The sequence below is a fragment of the Paramormyrops kingsleyae genome, chromosome 19 (genome assembly GCF_048594095.1).
Source record: "Paramormyrops kingsleyae isolate MSU_618 chromosome 19, PKINGS_0.4, whole genome shotgun sequence".
In the NCBI taxonomy this organism is placed as follows: Eukaryota; Metazoa; Chordata; class Actinopteri; order Osteoglossiformes; family Mormyridae; genus Paramormyrops; species Paramormyrops kingsleyae.
The window spans coordinates 31,014,992-31,032,332 of NC_132815.1; the positions used below are offsets into that span (position 1 = coordinate 31,014,992).

Consider the following 17,341-nt stretch of genomic DNA (forward strand, 5'->3'; position numbering starts at 1 on the left):
ATTCATTGCAGCCGGCTTTGTTTTTGATGTTTATTTGTGAGTAGGTATTGTATGAATAACATAAGTCAACGTAGCTTTACACATACACACACTTTGTACTAAAGGTAAATCCAAAATAGTGATGTCACTGTCTAAGCAGAGGGATGTTGTGCAACCATATGGAATATAGTACACACATGACAAATGAGGTAAATCAATATTTCAGAATAATTCAAGCTCAGATATTGGTGTGTGATATCTGAGTTTTAATTATTTGACTACAAATCTCACCTCATCATTCCTCCCAGTGATTATTTCCAGGATAAACTGAGATGCCCCCAAGCTGGCTTCTTAAAACTGACTAAATATTTAAAAAGAGCCAAAAGAGCTGTTCTTTTGAACGGCTCTTTGAAAGGAACGGATCGCCAAGATCCGGATCCCCTCAAAGAGCCATAAATCCCATCACTACTTAAAACTCCACTACTCATTTTAAGGAGGGACGTCCTGTAAAACGCTCCATTTCCGGTTAAACTCCACTTCCTGTAAAACTCCACACTCCACGCTCCACAGCAGCTGCAGCCAGACCCTTCTCTTACGACCTGGGAGGCTGGAGTCTGGGACCTATCGAGCAGCAACATGGCGTCTTTCCGAGTGAAAGACCGATCGTGCAGCTGGCACGCATAGGGCACTGACACAGCCGTATGTTATTGCACCCTAGCGACTTCGTTTGTCCACCTCCCGCAGCCGTAGTTCAGTCTCGCAGTGTGTGTTCTAACTCTATTGGACAATGCCTTTCATTGGCTGCTACTGTGCCACATCGAGTTGTGATTGGACAATTGAGAACGAGTCGGAAGTGGAGTCGGTTGCCTTCTTGTAAGGATACCCGTAATCTTATTAAATGCAGCATTAATCTATTGCTAAGTAAGGGAAATCCTGAAGAACTATTTGAAAAGTAACGACAAATTACTGTCGTTACTGAAAGAGATCGGACATGACAAAGGCGTTTTGCTCTAGGGGTGTTTCCGAGTTTAAAGCCGATGCTGAAACGTTGTATTGGCTGTTCGTTAGCGGTGTGGCCGCTGTCGTTAATTAGCTCTTTTCCGACATCAGGTTTAACAAATTCAAAACAGGCTTTAAAGCTTAAACACGCCAAAGATTGATAACCCCATTCGTAGTCCGACACTCCGGAGTCACAGGGTCGAAGTCGTCAGGGACTCTCCATGAATAGCTAGCCCGGCGGCTAAGCTAGCTACGGTCAGCTAGCCACCTAGCCTGCTAACATGCCGCTTTTGAACGCCACCATGAATAAGCGCCTACTCCTCTTATTATATGTGCTCGGTGCTGTCAGGACGGCGGCTGGTAAGTGTTTCTGCACGCAGCTTCCCATGCTTTAATGTGCCGTGTCTGATCAGTCAGGAGCAACATTGGCTGGGTTTGTGGAAAGCAGGTGTGGCCCGTATGTTGAATGATCAATTAAGTTGCCTTTCATTACTGTGGCCAGTTGTTGTTTTATTTTATACTGACTTGATCTGCTTAGCTTGACTTTAGAGAGGTTTAAATTTTGCAATGCATTCAAATACTTAGTATGTACTTAAATGAAATGGGCTCACATTTATGATCCCTCGTGTTGTCTTTTAAGTTGATCACGAATTGGATGCATGATCATTGATATGTTTCATTTATATTATTGTCAAAAGCCTTGACTTTTAAATAATGTGGTGTTTTTAAGCTTAATCAGTTCTTATGTCCATTGCAGAGGCGATAGAGTCGAGTGACAGGTCCGAAGAAAAGGTAATAAATACATTTTATATATCCGCTAGTTCCTTCTGTCTCGATTGCGTGTAACGACGTTTAAATGTCACCCTTTACTGCTGTGAATTACCTTCGACTCCCTCTGAACATAGCACTTACAGGCAACTAGAGGCTGCCATTAACCTGTTCTAAAGTGACTGCTGGATTATTGGACGCCTGGATTTCCTAACCTAGATTGGATACAGGCAGCTGTGTAGCTGCATTGCATGCATGTACTTCTGTTGTCGCTGATTGCTTCAGGCTCTTTGTCTTTAATCCTCTAACGCTGGTTCCACAGCCTTCTGACAGAGAGCTTGAGGATAATCACCAAGTGGGGCAGGAGACAGAATTTGGGGAAGGGACTGACAGGGAGTCCCCTGTCGAGGAAGAGGACCTTCCCTCTCAGCCAGCCCCCAGACAGGAGAAGCCAAAAGAGGGTGAGCCACCTAGAAATGGAGCAGACTGGCCTTTTGGTTTGGAAGGCAGACCTACCCAACTCACTTGCTGCCATCATTGTTGACACGCTCCTGGCTGTTTTCTAAGGCTTTGGTGGTTTGCTCAGATCTTTATCAGACGCCAGCTCTTAATGTCATTTGGTGCTAGTGAGGTCCTCCCTCATCTCTTTGCCACATTTGTTCATTTTTTTGGTATATTAGTGCCTGTATTTTTTAAAAGCATTTTGTAGCAATGAAGCAGAGAGCTGAGTGTGTTGGGCCTAGTTTTTTATGGTGGAAAGGATTGGGTAGGGAAAAGGATATCAAAATGTGTTGTACAACAATGGGGCCCATTGGGTAGTCCCATACTCCATGACTGGAAATTTTTAATGCTGTGTGTGCGTGCACTCACATGCATATATATACGTGGATCTGGCATGTTCTTGTTTGTGTAAGTTTCCTCCCTCTGTCCAAACTAGAGATGTGGCACCAATGTGATACCCACTATAGGGCTGGGCGATATCACATCAATATTATATCGTGCATGTACAATAATCACCAGGGCTTCAGATGACAGGCGAAACATTTGGCTGGACGCCAGCTTTTCGGTACTATACAGACATTTGTTTACATCCACAATCAGATAAGCAGGTTAGTAGTGTGTCTAAAATATTAATGAGACATTTTGATACCCAAAAGTTAGTAATCAGTAAAAATTCTGTATATACTTAAACCAAAGTATACCAAAACAATATTATGTGAATAATATGTGAGTATTATTAAGAAACCAGTCTGATTTTCCAAGAGCGTGGTCTAGTCTGAAAAATTGGAAAAGTTCTTGTAGCCTTAGCACAACATATAGTAAAGGGTCAGGTGATGGTTAGTTGTTCAGTAATGCATGTGCATTGGAGCTGTCATGTCGGCTGTGTGGAAATATAGTTATTGTACTTTATGCTGAAAGAAGAAAAAAGCAAAACTACAGAGTACAATGTATATAAGGCTAGTGCTGATTTTTCTGATCGCAGTAAAATATATACAAACCAGTTGTCTTCACTTGTTTTCTTTCTAAAGTTTGGTTAATAACTACTTAAATTTCATCTGTGCTCCACTGTATATTTTGTATTGGCGATGTGTGTACTTTTTGACTAGAAATGGTTAGTTGGGTATGCAGTGATAGTTTATACATATAATAAAGAATCATAAAAATATATATTAATATGTAAAGTATAAATACATATTTTTAAAACTAGTAAATACAGATCAATACCTTTATACAGTAATCTGATTGTTACTGTTCTTACTCTCCTCGTATTGTGAGGGGTATGCGCATGATGTCACGGCAGGCGGAAGTCTCTGCGCTCATATCCACTGAGTAGCAAATAAACTGATTGGCAGAATTAGTTTTCAGCTTGAAGGCTGCAAAATACATATCTAAAATTGGAAAGAGCTGTCGTGCTACTGATTGTACAGATAGCTCACATTTCGTGTTAAATCTATCTTTTTAGAGACTCAGAATCTAAATAAGTAAGTATCAGATGTGGATCAGACAGGTGTATCCGATACCTGATCCGTCAAACAAGCCTGGGTCACCGCCGGATCGGTGCATCTCTAATAAATTACACCAACAACAGGGTCATACCTTGATAGAATTTGTGCAAGAAAACAAGTGCATAGGCTATATCATGATACAAAATTCAAATTGATGGCAATGTGAATGTTCATGAACACAATGTGATATTTTATAGGGATATCACCCAGCCCTATTTGTGTGTGGCTCGTGACCACCGATGCATTGTGGCTGTGATGAATTTGTGCTTATTCCTGGCATATGCACTCACTTGCGTGCCACTGTCTCCTCACCAGTGCCCGTGGTGATTGGAGGCACCGCTGCTGGGGAGCCTTGCTTATTCCCCTTCCTTTTCCTGGGGAAGGAGTACTTGGACTGCACCACTGAGGGCAGGGGAGATGGCCGGCTCTGGTGCGCCACCACCTATGACTACGACAGAGACAAGAGATGGGGCTTCTGTGAGAGTGAGTAGGCAGGAGCACTCTTCCCCGCCCTGACTGGGATGATAGGAGGAATCCTGTGCTGACGTAACTTGGATGTCCAACCATCTGAGTGGTAACAGAACTGCCCTTCCTCACCGCCATTGTGTCATGGAAGTCCATTGTCATGCATTAATCAGCACCATGAGCTGCTGATTATCCACAGCCGTGTGCATGTTCCATAAGCACAGACCTGTGTGGGGGTGTGAGATGCTGTATGGCAGGAAGGGGGTGCTGTTCCCCCTACTTTGACACCTCATAGAAAATAAGAACCTCCATGTCATGACGATGATAAACATTATAATTATATGATTGTTTTTAAATGTAATTAAAACGTTATGGTATGTTAGGATGTTATGGTATATTGTGCTGCTTATGAATGCATTATGAAGGTACTCTGAATGTTCTGTGAATACATTATAAAGGTTTTATGAAAGTGCATTTAATGTAAAGCTATGATAAAGTTTAATTGGCATGTATAAGAATAAACATAGTTTTATATATACAGTTCAATCCTATCTGCGGCATCTGCTGGGGTTCTTGGAACATACCCCCCATGAATAAGGGGGGACTACTGTATAGTCTGATGTTGAAGAATATTTCATTTAAATTTTAAATGTGACTCTCTCTTAAGGTGTATTGTACCAAGTCAGTTTTTAATAAGACATATGATGTTCACAGGCAGAGATGCATAACTATCAGGTGATCTCTGCTGTAACGAGATAGTGATTCAGCATATTGAGTTGATAGCAACTCTTGCATACCCCTTGGTTTTCCAGATTATCTGCAAGTTTCTTTTTTTTTTTTCTTTCCCTTGTAAACTTGTATCTGCAAGTTCAATGGACAATGTTCACACACAGGGGCGCTGTAAAGGGGGGGTAAACGATGACGATTCTCGGGGCCCATGACTGAGAGGGGGCCCAGAGAAAAAAGTCTCAGCTGTGTTGGGGGCCCTGTCAAGATTCTTTTCATGGGGCCCAAAATCCTTAGCAGCGCCCCTGTTCACACATGTACATCACATTCAATAGCTGTCACTCGCTTACAGACACTGCTGGTGAATGGGTATAGTGCAATTATTAAAAGATGTACAGAAATACATAACCTGAAAATCAAGTGGGGTGCATTGTTCCCCATCGTTCATTGTTTAAACCATACTTTATATGTCCATCTCAACACTTCAATATTTATTAGTCCATTTATTCTACCATTTACACTTTGACTGGTGTAATTTTAAATGAGCATGTTTATCTTCCTGGTCACATACCCACACTGTGTGAGTGATAAAGGAATGTTTAATGGGTTTTGAAGGGTGCATGTTAATCTCTCTTCGTAGTATACCCTTTAGTTTTGATAACTCTTGCGTGTCCTGTATCAAGCATTTTTTTTTCTTTTAGTGAAAGCTCAAAAATTGGTGCTAAAGGGGCTGCTACAGTCCATGCTAATCAGAACACACATTAGCTGGTTAACTTGTCTAAGACATTGTCTTTGAAGCAGCAACCCACGGGAAAGTGTAAATTAAAATATTCAAGAATCAGTTAAATCTGCCACTTTATATGCTCGTAATGTTGGAGAATGAGACATTGAATGTCTTTGTCCAAGTCTGTTGTTCCTCTGGTTTGATTTAATTAAATTTTTTTTTTTTTGCACATCAGTTGTTAGACCATATTTAATACAAACTTGAATGAACTGTGGGTATAGTCACTGTAGTATTGTGTATTGATTGTTGTAAGGCATATTTCCGCTTACAGTTTGGTCTTAAATTTGGCTTGAAATTTCACATCAGGATTTCTGCAGACACTCTGCAGTCCTCTCGTAGCACTGTGCATGTTGGGGACCAGGGCCTTCTCTGAGCCAATCACAAGGTGCATTAACCTTTTCTGTCATCCCCAGCGGAGGAGCAGACTGCGCAGAGAAGGCAGGCCGAGGAGGCTGACGAGATCTACCAGAGAGCTGTCCGCACACTCAATGGCACCACCAAGAAAAGTCAGAAGAAGGAGTGAGTCTGCCTTGTTCGCTGGCCTCACCGCCCCATCTGCAGCTGGCTTATACAGTGAGCCTAACCAGGCTTTAGGTCTGTCCTCAGTGCCTATATGCCCCCCCCCAGGGCTTATGAGAAGCTGAAGAAGGCGGTAGACATGGGCCACACCAAGGCTGCGGAGAAGGTGGCCTACGCCATGCTGTTTGGAGATTACATGAGCCAGAACGTGAGCCAGGCAAAGGAGCTGTTTGAGAAGCTGGTGCTGGAGGGCTCACCCAAGGCACAGATGGTACGGAAAGGTCCTTAGCTACAGGTCCTGTTTTTACAGTCCTTCTGTTACTTTACGCTGTTAACACTATGTTACATTGTGCTACCTTGTATAAAACGTGGAAATCAGATCCAGCAGGACATGCCTTCAGACAGTCAGCTGACCGGATGCTCTTTCTCTGTTAGGCCCTGGGCTTTCTGTATGCTGCCGGTTTAGGAGTGAACTCCAGTCAGGCTAAGGTGAGCATGCTCCTCAGTGTCTTGCCCCTTCTGCAGTGTGATGGTAGGCTGACGGGCTGCTGTCCTCTCCACAGGCGCTGGTTTACTACACTTTCGGGGCTTTAGGTGGAAACCTGGTGGCTCACATGATCCTGGTAAGCTGAGGCAGGCAGGGAAGCAGACCTTCTTCAAACTGGCCACCATCCATGCTCCCTCTGATTCCCCTGGTTTGCCTGCAGGGCTACAGGTACTGGGGTGGTGTGGGCGTCCCCCAGAGCTGCGAGTCGGCCCTGACACATTACCGGCTGGTGGCCAATCACGGTAAGCTGCTTCATCTCTTCGTGGCCCAGCCTAGGAGGGGGCATGCCAGCCATCCAGGGGGCTGAGTGGTTTGCACCGCTTTATCACCACTCCTGCAAATTTGTTTGGGAATGCTGGGAATTCAATTTTCTGCACCTATTTATCCTGTCATTAGATGCATAAACCAACAGTAAGTGCATTGCAGTGTGTTAATCTATCAGAGGCTATATCCAGTGGGGGAGCTGCCTCTATAACTAACTATATATATATCTGAAGCTGATGTTTTGCAAAGCCTAGCTAAGCTCAAAATAAATAAATCACAGGGCCCTGATGGCATCTTACCTATAGTGTTAAAAGAGATGAGGGATATTATTTGCCGATCCTTAACTTTACTGTTTCAAAAATCCTTATCTGAAGGTGTGGTACCTTCTGATTGGAAGCATGCCAACATAACGCCCATTTTCAAAAGAGGGGATAGAAGTAATTTGTCAAACTATAGGCCAATCAGTCTAACTTATATAACTGGTAAAGTTATGGAGGCTATAATCAAAGAGGAAATGGTAGATTACCTGGACTCAAATAACATTTTGAAGGATAGCCAGCATGGTACATCCTGTTTTACAAATCTGTTGGAGTCTTTTGAGGAAGCTACTCAGGAAGTTGATGATAAGAAGGCCTATGATGTCATCTACTTAGATTTCCAAAAGGCTTTTGATGTTGTCCCCCACAAGAGGCTCTTACTTAAACTCAAAGCAACAGGTACTTTAGGAACTGTAGCAACCTAGATTGATAACTGTTTAACAGATAGGAAGCAGCGAGTAGTTATAAGAGGCACAATGTCACAGTGGGCCTGCGTTCATAGTGTGGTACCGCAGGGTTCAATTTTAGGACCACTATTGTTCCTAATTTACATAAATGATATAGACACCAATATATACAGTAAACTGGTGAAATTTGCAGATGACACCAAGGTGGGTGGTGTAGCAGATACTGAACTAGCGGCTCAGCAGCTACAGCGGGATCTTGATTTAATTAGTGACTGGGCCGATACCTGGCAGATGAAATTTATCATAGATAAATGTAAGGTACTCCATGTAGGGAGCAGAAATATAAAGTACAGGTATTTTATGGGACCTACTGAAATAAAGGTAGCTGATTATGAGAAAGACCTTGGTGTGTATGTTGATGCTTCCATGTCTCATTCTCGCCAGTGCGGGGAAGCAATAAAAAAGGCCAATGGGATGTTGGGGTATATCTCTAGGTGTGTGGAGTTTAAGTCAAGGGAGGTAATGCTAAGATTATACAATTCCTTGGTGAGACCTCACCTAGAATATTGTGTGCTGGTTTGGTCACCATATCTTAAAAAGGACATTGCGGCCTTAGCAAAGGTGCAGCGTAGGGCCACAAGAATGATTCCTGGTCTTAGAGTAATGTCATACGAGGAAAGGTTAGTTGAGCTAAATCTGTTCAGCCTCAAGCAAAGGAGACTGAGGGGGGACATGATCCAGGTCTATAAGATTCTAACAGGTTTGGATGCTGTTCAACCGAATAGTTACTTCAGCATTAGTTCAAATACAAGAACTCGTGACCATAGGTGGAAATTAGCGGGAGAACATTTCAAACTGGATTTAAGGAAGCATTTCTTTACACAGCGTGTAGTCAGAGTATGGAATAGTCTTCCTGATAACGTAGTGCAAGCTGAATCCTTGGGTTCCTTTAAATCAGAGCTAGATAAGATTTTAACAACTCTGAGCTATTAGTTAAGTTCTCCGCAAGCGAGCTCGATGGGCCGAACGGCCTCCTCTCGTTTGTATAGTTCTTATGTTCTTAATGGTATTGGCTGCCTCTTCTCTCTTCTCAGTTGCTAGTGACGTCTCTCTGATGGGGGGCAGTGCAGTGCAAAGGGTCCGCCTGCTGGATGAGGTGGAAAACCCCGGTTCCACCAGTGGCATGCTAGAGGAAGACCTTATCCAATACTACCAGTTTCTAGCTGAGAAGGGGGATGTCCAGGCCCAGGTGGGAGGACTTGGTGATTTCCTGCAGTCAGGGCTCAGTGGGTGGGTCCATCATGCTGATGCATTGTCCTGTCCACGCAGGTTGGCCTGGGCCAGCTGCATCTGCATGGGGGCCGGGGCGTGGAGCAGAACCATGAGGTAGAGCCGCTACTGCCAATCAGATTGCACTGGCACTGTTGTAATGAGTCACGACTAGCTGACTTGCCTGTCCGTCTTTTTCAGAGGGCCTACAACTACTTCAATCAGGCAGCCAACGCTGGGAACACGCATGCCATGGCATTCCTGGGGAAGGTATGTGGAGTGGCGTAGCCCCCTGCAGGAAGCCTCTGATGCAAGGGTGAGAAATCTTATCCACAAAGGGCCAGTGTGTATGTAGGTTTTTGGGATAACCTTTACTTCAGCTGTTCAAAACCAGGTGTGAGGAGTCTTCAGCCAATCAGTCCTCTACTTGGTAATCTAATTAGGGAGTTGCAGCGAAAACCCGCATATACGGCGGCCCTTTCTGGATTTTATTGCCCACCCCTGGTCTGATGCCTATATAACCTGTGTCTGATGTCGTTTTATAGATGTACTCTGAAGGCAGTGAGTTTGTGCCCCAGAACAATGAGACTGCCCTACGGTACTTCAAGAAAGCAGCCGACCTGGTATGTGTGCTGCCCCCCTTCCCATTGCCTTCCTCCCTGCATCTGCCCCCCACCCCACACACACACACACACGACTCTCTCTCCCTGACTTAGGGCAACCCTGTGGGCCAAAGCGGCCTAGGTATGGCCTACTTGTATGGCCGAGGCGTCCCTGTGGTGAGTGTCCACCCCCTGCCAGCCTCAAACATGCCTGTTGGCTATATGTTCAGGTACAGAACAGTGACTGTGATTTGTGTGCTTGTCAGAACTACGAGCTGGCGCTGAAGTACTTCCAGAAGGCAGCGGAACAAGGCCTGGTAGATGGGCAGCTGCAGCTAGGCACCATGTACTACAGTGAGTGATCTGCACAGCACTCCCTGGTGGAGCCACGTCTCAGCCACAGTCTGTCTGTCTATCTATCATAGGAGCGATCTGCAGGTGTGTGCAGGTTTGCACTATTTGTTTGTCTCCTCTCCCAGATGGCATTGGTGTCAAGCGAGACTACAAGCAGGCCCTGAAGTACTTCAACCTGGCCTCTCAGGCAGGCCACATCTTGGCCTTCTACAGTTTGGCTCAGATGCATGCCACAGGCACTGGGGTCATGCGCTCCTGTCACACGGCTGTGGAGGTGAGTGACTTGGGGTGAGTGGTTTGCTGTATTCATTCTGCCCAAGACAGCAGGCAGAGTCTCTCCTCAGCTCTGAGTCTGTCCCCATTTCTGTGTGTCTTGCAGCTCTTCAAGAACGTGTGTGAGCGCGGCCGGTGGTCAGAACGCCTCATGACGGCCTACAGCAGCTTCAAGGAGGGTGACTCAGACTCTGCCGTGGTGCAGTACCTGCTGCTGGCTGAGCAGGGCTACGAGGTGGCCCAGAGCAATGTTGCTTTCATCCTGGACCAGAGTGAGTGGCTCTAGGGCAACCCCCAGAGAGTGTTCCCTGTATTTCTGTCTGTTAAATCAATTTATATCCTTCTCCCAGTTGCTTATTCTGGTTGGGGTCTTGGGAACTGTAAAATCACGGGTTCTCTAACTCTACCCCTTGTCTCCATTCCTGAACATGAAGTAGAAGAGGCCAAGATCTTCAGTGAGAATGAGACGTACCCCAGGGCACTGCTTCACTGGAACAGGGCAGCGGCTCAGGGTGAGACCCATCTGCCATCTCAAGAAATCAGTTTTCCTGTCATTGCAGCAGGCTGTACTTCTGAATCTTCAGGTCTTGGCTCCTTCAGCCCCCCCTCGCTCCTCGGCTCCTCCTTCGGTCCCCCTCACTCTTTGAGTTGCTGATATTTTGTCTGGACTGGAATTTGACACCAACTACTGTTGATGATTACTATAATCTGCTCTCCTAGCAGGGTACTGGTTAGGTGCAGAGAAACCTACATCTGTCTGTCAGGCTTACTGCTTACCCTGGTTAACTACTGAAATTTTTTATGCTTTACTGTGGTTTCAGCTGTAAGTGTTTCTTTTGGTCAGGATACACCGTGGCCAGGATAAAGCTAGGGGATTACCACTTCTACGGGCATGGCACGGACGTGGACTATGAGACGGCTGTGATCCACTACAGGCTGGCTTCTGAGCAGCAGCACAGCGCCCAGGCCATGTTTAATTTGGGCTACATGCATGAGAAGGGCCTGGGCATCAAGCAGGTGATTCTTATATGTACAAAGCAGGGGCGCTGCTGAGCAGTGGGCCTGAGGCCATCCATGATGCCATGGTCCTGATGCAGTCTCTGCCTCTGCTCTCCCAGGACATCCACCTGGCCAAGCGTTTCTACGACATGGCGGCGGAGGCCAGCCCAGATGCCCAGGTGCCGGTCTTCCTGGCCCTCTGCAAGCTGGGCCTCCTCTACTCCCTGCAGTACCTGCAGGACCTTAGTGTAAGGGCCACCTGCTCACCCTGCTGTTCTCTCCCTGCTGTTCTCTCCCTGGAGGCACACGTGAGGAAAGATCAGTGCAGAGAACAAGGGCCATAATCTTTGAGAATATGCTGCTTTACAACTGGATTTGTAATCAATTTGAGGAATTACCCTTTTCATCATTTATAACAATTTTAAGGAATATTATGATATTTATAAAGGAATTAAGTATAACCTTTTATAAAGTTTTCCCGAAAATTTACCCACTTTAGCTAAATATCCTTGAGTAAGACACTCACTTTATATGATTGGCATAGAGAGCATATTCAGAAATCGTACAAAAGCAACAACAAATCCTACACTAATCTTGAAAAGGACCAACCACTGAAATGGCAAAATTGCTCAGTTTTCTTTCCTATGACAGAGTAGAATGTTATCTTACTGATCTCCCTTTGGTAAATCTTTTTCGGCAAGATTTGCAATGAGGCAATTGCATGTGCATATCATGGAATGTATATATTAACGTCGCACATTGTGCAAGTCTAGCTGATGGTGGTGTGTTGTATACAGTGATATTAGGATTATGAGCAATAAAAATGATGTGGTAGTTATGGGTGATTTTAATCTACCGGGGATACAGTGGGACATTGTTGCTGGCTCTTCTGAAAATGAACTTGAGATGGTGGAATTAGTACAGGATTGTTTTTTTACTCAGTTTGTTAACACCCCTACCAGGGGAGATGCCATTCTTGATCTTGTTTTGTCTAATAACCAGGACAGGATTGGTAAATTAGATGTTTTAGAACCACTTGACAGTAGCGATCATAACATGGTTAAATTTGAGGTTAAGTTTAGTGCCCGAAGAGCAAAGTCCAAATCAAAAATATATAATGTTAGGAAGGCTAACTTCAATTGTATGAGATTAAAACTAGAAACCGTGAACTGGATGGAGTTAAATAACAAAACTGTTGAAGAGGCATGGGAATTTTTTAAAAGCACATTATTGCAAGTACAAGAGGACTTCATACCTGTTTCTAGCAAGAATAAATCTAGGAAATTGCAACCTAGGTGGTTTAATAGGGACATAAAGTATAAAGTAAGGAGGAAAAGGGCTTTGTTCCAGAGATGGAAAATAACTGATGATGACATAATAAAGCAAGAGTATCTAAATCTACAGGCTGAATTAAAAAATGACATTAGACGAGCTAAAAGGAATGTCGAAAGGAAGATCGCATTGGAGGCTAAGGATGACGTTAAAAGTTTCTTCCAGTATTTTAACTCTAAAAGAGCTCTAAAAGCTGAAATTACTAATCTGCAGGATAGTAAGGGTCTTATAATTGAAAACGACATTGACATAGTAAATGAGTTCAATGATAGTTTTGCACGGGTATTCACTGTCGAGGACACTAGTAACTTACCAGTTCTTATTACTAATTCAACATCGTCTATAACTAATATATATATAACTGAAGCTGATGTTTTGCAAAGCCTAGCTAAGCTCAAAATAAATAAATCACAGGGCCCTGATGGCATCTTACCTATAGTGTTAAAAGAGATGAGGGATATTATTTGCCGACCCTTAACATTACTGTTTCAAAAATCCTTATCTGAAGGTGTGGTACCTTCTGATTGGAAGCATGCCAACATAACGCCCATTTTCAAAAAAGGGGATAGAAGTAATTTGTCAAACTATAGGCCAATCAGTCTAACTTGTATAACTGGTAAAGTTATGGAGGCTATAATCAAAGAGAAAATGGTAGATTACCTGGACTCAAATAACATTTTGAGGGATAGCCAGCATGGATTTAGGAGAGGTAGATCCTGTTTAACAAATCTGTTGGAGTTTTTTGAGGAAGCTACTCAGGAAGTTGATGATAAGAAGGCCTATGATGTCATCTATTTAGATTTCCAAAAGGCTTTTGATGTTGTTCCCCACAAGAGGCTCTCACTTAAACTCAAAGCGACAGGTATTTTAGGAACTGTAGCGACTTGGATTGATAACTGGTTAACGGATAGGAAGCAGCGAGTAGTTATAAGAGGCTCGATGTCACAGTGGGCCTGCGTTCATAGTGGGGTACCGCAGGGTTCAATTTTAGGACCACTTTTGTTCCTAATTTACATAAATGATATAGACACCAATATATACAGTAAACTGGTGAAATTTGCAGATGACACCAAGGTGGGTGGTGTAGCAGATACTGAACTAGCGGCTCAGCAGCTACAGCGGGATCTTAATTTAATTAGTGACTGGGCTGACACCTGGCAGATGAAATTTAACATAGACAAATGTAAGGTACTCCATGTAGGGAGCAGAAATATGAAGTACAGGTATTTTATGGGACCTACTGAAATAAAGGTAGCTGATTATGAGAAAGACCTTGGTGTGTATGTTGATGCTTCCATGTCTCATTCTCGCCAGTGTGGGGAAGCAATAAAAAAGGCCAATAGGATGTTGGGGTACATCTCCAGGTGTGTGGAGTTTAAGTCAAGGGAGGTAATGCTAAGATTATACAATTCCTTGGTGAGACCTCACCTAGAATATTGTGTACAGGTTTGGTCACCATATCTTAAAAAGGACATAGCGGCCTTAGAAAAGGTGCAGCGTAGGGCCACAAGAATGATTCCTGGTCTTAGAGGAATGTCATACGAGGAAAGGTTATTTGAGCTAAATCTGTTCAGCCTCAAGCAAAGGAGACTGAGGGGGGACATGATCCAGGTCTATAAGATTCTAACAGGTTTGGATGCTGTTCAACCGAATAGTTACTTCAGCATTAGTTCAAATACAAGAACTCGTGGCCATAGGTGGAAATTAGCGGGAGAACATTTCAAACTGGATTTAAGGAAGCACTTCTTTACACAGCGTGTAGTCAGAGTATGGAATAGTCTTCCTGATAACGTAGTGCAAGCTGAATCCTTGGGTTCCTTTAAATCAGAGCTAGATAAGATTTTAACAACTCTGAGCTATTAGTTAAGTTCTCCCCAAGCGAGCTCGATGGGCCGAATGGCCTCCTCTCGTTTGTATAGTTCTTATGTTCTTATGTTCTTATGTTCTTATGCTGCTGCTGCTGGTGGTGGTATAGTGGAGTTGTTTGTTTCTTTGGTCAGATCTCTAAAGCAGAGGTTAATGTGAGTAACGGTTAGGGGTGACAGCTGTGTGTTTATCAGGGTAAGGTGTTCACTGTGAAATGCTAGTGGTTTGAGAACAAAGCCATCAGTTTGTGTGTTTATGATGCCTCTGGGCCCCTTGCAGGTCAAAGAGGTCATGTCCCAGGTGGACCTGGACCAGCTGCTGGGACCTGAGTGGGACCTCTACCTCATGACCGTCATTGCCCTGCTGCTGGGCACTGTCATAGCCTACCGTCAGAGGCAGCATCAGGCCATCCTGCGACCCGCCGCTGCTGTCCCCCCTCAGTGAGCCCCTGCCGAGGCACCCAATCTGCAGTGAGGGCCAGGAGTGCTGACTGTGCAGCCGTGCAGACACTAGTTACGGCATGCATGCATGTCTGGTGGAATTGTGTGTGTGTGTGTGTGTGTGTGTGTGTGTGTGTGTGTGTGTGTGTGTGTGTGTGTGTGTACGCAGATGGACTCGAACCTGCAGGCCCTTGGTGGGGTTTTTCCTGCTGTCCTCTCAGAACTGGCCCAGAATGACTGGTAAAGCAGGCTTTATTCAGAGAAAAGCCAGTCACCCTTTTCCCTGATCCACCCCTGTGCACTTGTACAACCTCTGGATGACTGACCTGCAATGTTTACTCTGCTCTGGGGGTTTGACGGCAGTCTCCTCTTCGGATTCCCTTTCCGTACTGACGCTGACTCGCTGTGCACCTGCCCAGTCAAAAGTGGCAGCACTCAATCTCAGTGAAGAGCTTGGCTCATGATTTGGCAGGTTCTTGCCTTTTCACTTTGGACTGACTGACTGTGCATGGAACCAACCTTACAGCAGAAACTGTAACTTGGTATTGGTGCCATCTGCTGGAGTGTAAGGACTGGTGCACTTCAGACATGCAGGAGCTTAAATTGAAGAATGATCGTAGTGAGCCTAACCCAGGCATTATATTTTGGGTTTTTATTTCTGTGTATTTCCTTGCGTTTTCCTGTTGAGGTGTCTTTGGCATTGTATCTGCACAGCTGCCAGGGGGCAGCAGAGAACCAACCCATCTGTCATGTTTCCAGACTATCAGAGGCCTGTACTGGTGGCACTGCAGCAGTTCTGTCATGCAGCATTAAGCAACCTGTGAAATGTCTCCTCACTGTTGGTTTTCAACCCTAGATTCAGCTTTGGGGTTTGAAAATAAACTTCTGATTGAGCTTATCAGGTTTTTTTTCCCTCTAAGTGTGTTGCATTTTAAGTACTGGCTGCTTTAAAGGATTTTAAGATTATTTTTGGGATTAGTCCTGATCATTTTAAGTAAAGCATTGACCATGTTGAATGCTGATTCAGTGTTAATCGCTTCCTGTGAAATGTCAGTTTTTTTTTTCTTTTCTTATCCTTGTCATGTCACCTTAAAAACGGTACAGCCAAGATGACAATCCCATTTTCCACTACTGTCTACTGGTGTATGTTCCTTCATGCTTGAATTAATCTATAGATACTTGGACGGTTACCACATCCTCCTGGAACATACCTGAGCTTCTTGGTGACCAATCACAATCCCACATACGGATATGCACATAATCCCCCCCTGCCCATTTAAAAGGATAACTTGAGCTCCACTGTGGACTTTGAGATCCTCTTGTGCTGTGCTTCAGAGAGGAATGGGGGACAAAAGTTGTAAATGTCTGTTGAAATAGCAATATTTTAACAGTGTATAAATTTGTAAAGGAATAAATGCTGTTTATATAATGCTATGAATTAAGTGGGTTCAAGTACATTGATTAAAAATATATGTAATGCAATTTACCTTAACTAATCCTGAGATCTGTAAAATTAAACTGTTTTCACCTGGGCACACTGCAGTTAGCTCTTTTTTATACGATATTTTGGTAATTTAAATAAATAGTACATTTTTAGTAACTCGTTCTGCTGGTGCCCTCCAATGTACCTCATGGGCAAGGAAAGCTGTTTATCAGAAAGAATGTTAAAAAGGTTCTTTTGTAATGGTTTTTAAATGTTTTGTTCTATGGCACCTGTGTGAAATTACAGTAAGTGTCTGATAAACAGGTTGGCTTTCTCCCCCTTCCCATTTTATTTATTAAATTTCCACTTTGTCATTTCTACCTACCATTCCCTACATTTTAGGAAGTGGTGTGAAACAGGACCCCAACTTCACACCCCCACCACTCTGCCTCTGGGAGATTCTGCTGGTGAGGTCAAAACTGACTGGAGTGGCGTGTCTTTCCCAAGCTGAGCACCATCAACTCATGGGCTTTTTAATGTTTGCATGAGTCATGTATGTGCATTCATGGCTCCGTGTTGAAAACAATCTTGAGGTGGCAGGGTGCTCCTTAATGCATATTCATCCTCTTTGTTACTACTTTGATTGTCTATGTGATCAAAGCGCCATGCCTTAGTGTTGTTGGTTACAAAGTTCTTAGGGTTGGTTTCGTTTTGGTTTCCCAACAAGTACACATTTCCTGTTAGAGCCAATCAAGGTGTGTGTAGCTGGGTACTTACTATATGTAGCCTCAGGTGGACACATTTGTTTGTTATGAAAATGAAGACTGGAAAAAAACAAATGAACAAACTGATAACCTATCTGATAATCCCTTTTTGGGATATGCTCCACACCCCCATTAACATTCATTTAGCAGATGCTTTTGTCCAAAGCAATGTACAAGCGAGGCAAACGGCACAGTACAAACATATCAAGCTAGCTAGGTTGAGCTTTCAATGAATGCC

At 44.0% G+C, this 17,341-nt stretch overlaps 1 protein-coding gene across 4 annotated transcripts; it reads left to right on the plus strand.

Annotated features, from left to right (window-relative positions):
* Positions 1-542: 542 nt before the first annotated feature.
* Positions 543-16,449, plus strand: LOC111838664 (SEL1L adaptor subunit of ERAD E3 ubiquitin ligase). Of its 4 annotated transcripts, none has more exons than XM_023801892.2 (21): positions 543-1,338; positions 1,736-1,770; positions 2,069-2,207; positions 4,068-4,235; positions 6,141-6,246; positions 6,355-6,517; positions 6,682-6,735; positions 6,810-6,869; positions 6,954-7,035; positions 8,876-9,030; positions 9,111-9,167; positions 9,252-9,320; positions 9,596-9,673; positions 9,767-9,829; positions 9,919-10,006; positions 10,132-10,280; positions 10,386-10,551; positions 10,714-10,791; positions 11,124-11,296; positions 11,377-11,526; positions 14,756-16,449. In XM_023801892.2, the coding sequence occupies exons 1-21, from the start codon at positions 1,260-1,262 to the stop codon at positions 14,918-14,920; spliced, it is 2,277 nt and encodes a 758-aa protein (XP_023657660.1). In that variant the 5' UTR covers positions 543-1,259; the 3' UTR covers positions 14,921-16,449. The 4 variants fall into 4 exon arrangements, with proteins under 4 accessions (XP_023657660.1, XP_023657661.1, XP_023657662.1 ...); XM_023801893.2 differs by having other exon boundaries at positions 545-1,338; positions 10,717-10,791; XM_023801894.2 differs by having other exon boundaries at positions 550-1,338; positions 11,398-11,526.
* Positions 16,450-17,341: the final 892 nt, after the last annotated feature.